Genomic DNA, 4,079 nt, shown 5'->3' with positions numbered 1-4,079 from the left:
AAGATTCATTAAACTTATCAATTAACACACTTGTAGTGTAGACAATTCACCCTGTCAATAAATTTTCAGGGATTACTTTCACCTGTTCTGAAGTTCTATGGTAGAAATGAACAGAAAGAATTAACACATTAGTCATAGTCATAGATTGATGACAACGAGGATCTCAGTTGCACCACATCATCAAACATTTATTATTTATACTATATACATTTCGCACTGCAACTTTCGATTGCAATGCATAGAAACAACGTCTGCACTACTTCGATCACATGCTACAATGAAGAGTGACATCATTTCTCTGGTTCTTCAGTTTTTTGCTTCATTTCAAGCTCCTTGTCAAGTCTTTCTTTGGCTCTAACAACTTTCGACTGTATATAAAACGATCCACCCTTGCTCTTGTCGTTCACCCTAAATAGATGCTCGTATTGTTTTTTGATTTCTTCTGGATCCAGCTTGTCGACGTTCAATATTTGCTGAGCCTCCTCCAACGTGATTCCACTTTTCGCATTGGCTGCAGCACGACTGGTACCTTGTTGACCGCCGCCTCCTCTTCGTGCTGCTTCTTGACTAGCTGCGAATTCCTGTCGTAACGCCCTGGCGAAAGCTCTTCCTATTACTTGTGTTCCGAGTATCACAATTTGAGCGATGTATTTTGCCATCACTCTTCCACACTGCTACGAACTTACGCTATTTCCCTTTTCTGAGTACTTGCACATTGCTCACTGTTACTGAAATTTTGTCAGAGATAACGTGTATTCATGTGTAATGATCATGGAGGTAAAACAAAACACTTGCGCTTCTTCACAGACAGGCGTCTAAGGCTAGCGAAATGAGGGATGCTCAACTACCGGACCTACCGATAGATGGCTGTACCAGCTGATTACTGTCGTCTATATTGCCCGCCATATTTGAATTTGCCAAGAAGTTTCTCTCGTCTGTACGGTGTATAAGGAATTAAGGATTATCGAAATGGTGATTTCTTGTTCCGCTTTCAATTGTACGAAGCGATGGAGTAAGGAATGTGACTTACCATTTCACAGGTAATAGGACTACCGATACAATACGACAACAATACGGACTTAGTGCGTTTGCTAATTCGATGTTTTTGAACAGGTTTCCTCTGAAGCACCCAGAGCTGCTGAAGAAGTGGATTACTTCCGTGAAGCGGAAAGATTTTAAACCTACGTCTTGCAGTTTTCTTTGCGGAAACCTTTTCCGACAAGATGATTACGTAGTGAGCCCTGGAACGTGGAAGAAACGTCTCAGACCCGAAACAGTGCCATCAGTTTTTGACTTTCCGACACATTTGATGCCACCAGATAAACAGCCACGACGACATGTTAGGATTTTGAGTGACAACGATGCTTCTCCATTTGAGGTAGCTAATTAATTTCCTTGCTATGTGTGTGGTTTTGACTTTTGTGAATTTATTTCGTACGGACACAAATGGGCTACATAGGTCTAAGCAATGTTGTAATACAGTTCCATATTTTTGTTTTTAGTGTTCTGTCCTGGAATCCGTGCTTCATTTGCCCTCTGCAGAAGCTACTGATTGCGTGGAGAACGTTGTCAATGAGAATTCTTCCGTGGAAAGCATGTCCCATTTATCCAATGGAGAAGCTGCGAATTGTGTCGAAAACGTTAGTATAAGAATGTTTTCACACCCCCAAAGTTTTCTTATAATATTTTTCATCAAGCCTTGAGTTATTTCAATCACATATAACGAAATTATTTCTTTATTTCAGAGTGCAGTTGGTTCTCAAGTAATTGATTGTGGTATACAGTCGAAAGTAGAAATGGAAGACAAGGTGACCGAAACTTGCAATTTTTTTCTCAGACATTGTGCACAAATTAAAACGTAAACTGAAGTGTGTCCGTGAAAAACTTCGAAGAAGAGAGAAGAAAGTGTTTTCCATGGATGACATCATAAGTTCATCGAAGGAGAAGGGGCATCTTCCTGAGAAGTTACATAACTTCCTCAATCATCAGAAAGGAACACAAGTGGAATTAGTGTGCAATTTAGTGGACAACTCTCTCTCGTCAAAGGGTAATAGATACACAACAAATGTGAAAATGTTTGCGATGACTGTGTACTTTTATTCACCAGCAGCATATGAATACCTGCAAAAGTTAATGCCTCTGACCCATAAATCATTGATTTCCAAATGGGTGGCTAGTGTCGACTGTGAACTTCTTAAAAGATGTTTTTAAATACGTTGATTCGAACCCAATTGTAAGGGACCAGTTCAGCGATTCTTGTCTAATTGGAGACAGTGTGGCAATTAGGAAGCAAATAGTTTGGGACCAAGGAACTAAGCAATACACAGGTTTTTTAGAGTTTGGTGGGGAAGTGCCTCAGTCAAAAGAAGTAATAGAGGCATCTGAGGCTCTGGTTTTCATGCTTGTCCCTATTAAAGGCAAATTTATATGCCCATTGCATATTTCTTTATCGAAGGTGTACAGGCAAATAATCGGCCACACTGATAAAATCAGAGAGGCTGTATAGTTCTGGCATTAGGGTTTGGTGTGTTACATGTGATGGCTGCAAGGTAAATATAAGCACTTTACGTACACTTGGCTGTACTTTAAATTTTTCCAAAGGTGATTTTAAAAGCTACAATGTTTATTGTATCTTGGACATGTCATATGATTAAGTTTGCCAGAAATGCTCTAGCAGAAGTATCTGCTATTGAGTCTCCAACTGGCATTATTAGATGGCATTTCGTTGAGCAATTGAACAAGGTACAACAAGAAGAAGGTATGACATTTGCCAACAAACTATCAGGACAACATATAAGTTATGTAAATAGAAAAATGAGTGTTTCATTAGCTCCACAGACTTTTGAGTTCTTGTGTGGCAGATAGTATAGAGTTTTTGAGGAGGGTTGGTGATCCAAATATTAAAGGAAGTGAAGCAACAGTAGAATTTTTGTATAATATGGATAGGATTTTTGATATTCTGAACTCCAGAAATCCTTTAGGTAAAGGGTATAAGAGCCCCCAGAGACTTTACAACAAATCTTATTGGCTAGGTATTTAAAAAAAAAAATTAAAAAATAAATAAAATTAAAAAAAAAATGGCTCTGAGCACTATGGGACTTAACATCTGTGGTCATCAGTTCCCTAGAACTTAGGACTACTTAAACCTAACTAACCTAAGGACATCACACAACACCCAGTCAACACGTTGGTATTTTCAGGCACACTGAAAATTATATCAAAAGCTTAAAAATCATTGGTGTTCCATTGCTGCTGCATGCAAGAAATACTTTTGCTTTTGGGATAATTTTCAATGTGCAATCAGTAAGGCACATAGCTCTGACAAGTATGCTTCGTGTTGAATCTCCTTTGAAGTATTTGCTAACATATAAACTGTCACAAGACCACACAGACCTTTTTTTCCCCTGCATTCGGTCCAGATGTGGTTGGAACAACAATCCAAATGCATACCAGTTCAAATGTGCCATGATTTAAAGTTGCTCTTGGGTAACAGTGTCACTGCAATGAATGGGAATTGCTCAAATTTTAATGTGTGTTGTTTGCCACCTGTTTATGATTTTTATGCAAGAAAGCATGTAGTAGAAAGTGATGAAAGTGCTGCAGAAAATGAAGTAGAGGAGTGGTGTGCACTTCTGATAAGATTAAGTTCTCATTTCACAAGTAAAACATACTCTATTATATTGCAGGGTATATGTCATTGCGCCTTTCAAGGCAGATCACATGCAAAGACTGTTTTCACATACTGAAGCCACCAGTAGTTAAATCTGCATTAGAATGTGATTCTCTCTATGCTTTTCCCAATATGGCCAATAAAACTGCATTTGTAAATTTTGTTAACTGGGGAAAACTGGTTAAAACAAATGACTGCATGTGCTCTGTTGCAGAATACTCAGAAACTGTTTCAGATTTTTGTGATTGCTGGGGATATGCGGCAGAAATACATACAGGCCAAGATTTTGCATTGTGTTAAAAATAAATTTGTAGATTACCCATTTCCTGCTCTTGGTCATGATTACCATTATGAAATTAGGATTGAGGACTTACATCAGACTCAACTTGTTTGTAAGATTGCATCCCTA

The 4,079-nt window shown here is 38.5% G+C and overlaps 1 protein-coding gene across 1 annotated transcript; it reads right to left on the bottom strand.

Annotated features, from left to right (window-relative positions):
* Nucleotides 1-290: 290 nt before the first annotated feature.
* LOC126437113 (mitochondrial import inner membrane translocase subunit tim16-B-like) lies at nt 291-659 on the bottom strand. Its single transcript, XM_050090481.1, has one exon. The coding sequence runs from the start codon at nt 657-659 to the stop codon at nt 291-293; it is 369 nt and encodes a 122-aa protein (XP_049946438.1).
* Nucleotides 660-4,079: the final 3,420 nt, after the last annotated feature.

The sequence above is a fragment of the Schistocerca serialis genome, chromosome 1, assembly GCF_023864345.2.
Source record: "Schistocerca serialis cubense isolate TAMUIC-IGC-003099 chromosome 1, iqSchSeri2.2, whole genome shotgun sequence".
Taxonomy (NCBI): Eukaryota; Metazoa; Arthropoda; class Insecta; order Orthoptera; family Acrididae; genus Schistocerca; species Schistocerca serialis.
The sequence above is the reverse complement of the archived record's forward strand: the minus strand, read 5'-3'. Positions and strand labels throughout refer to the sequence as shown.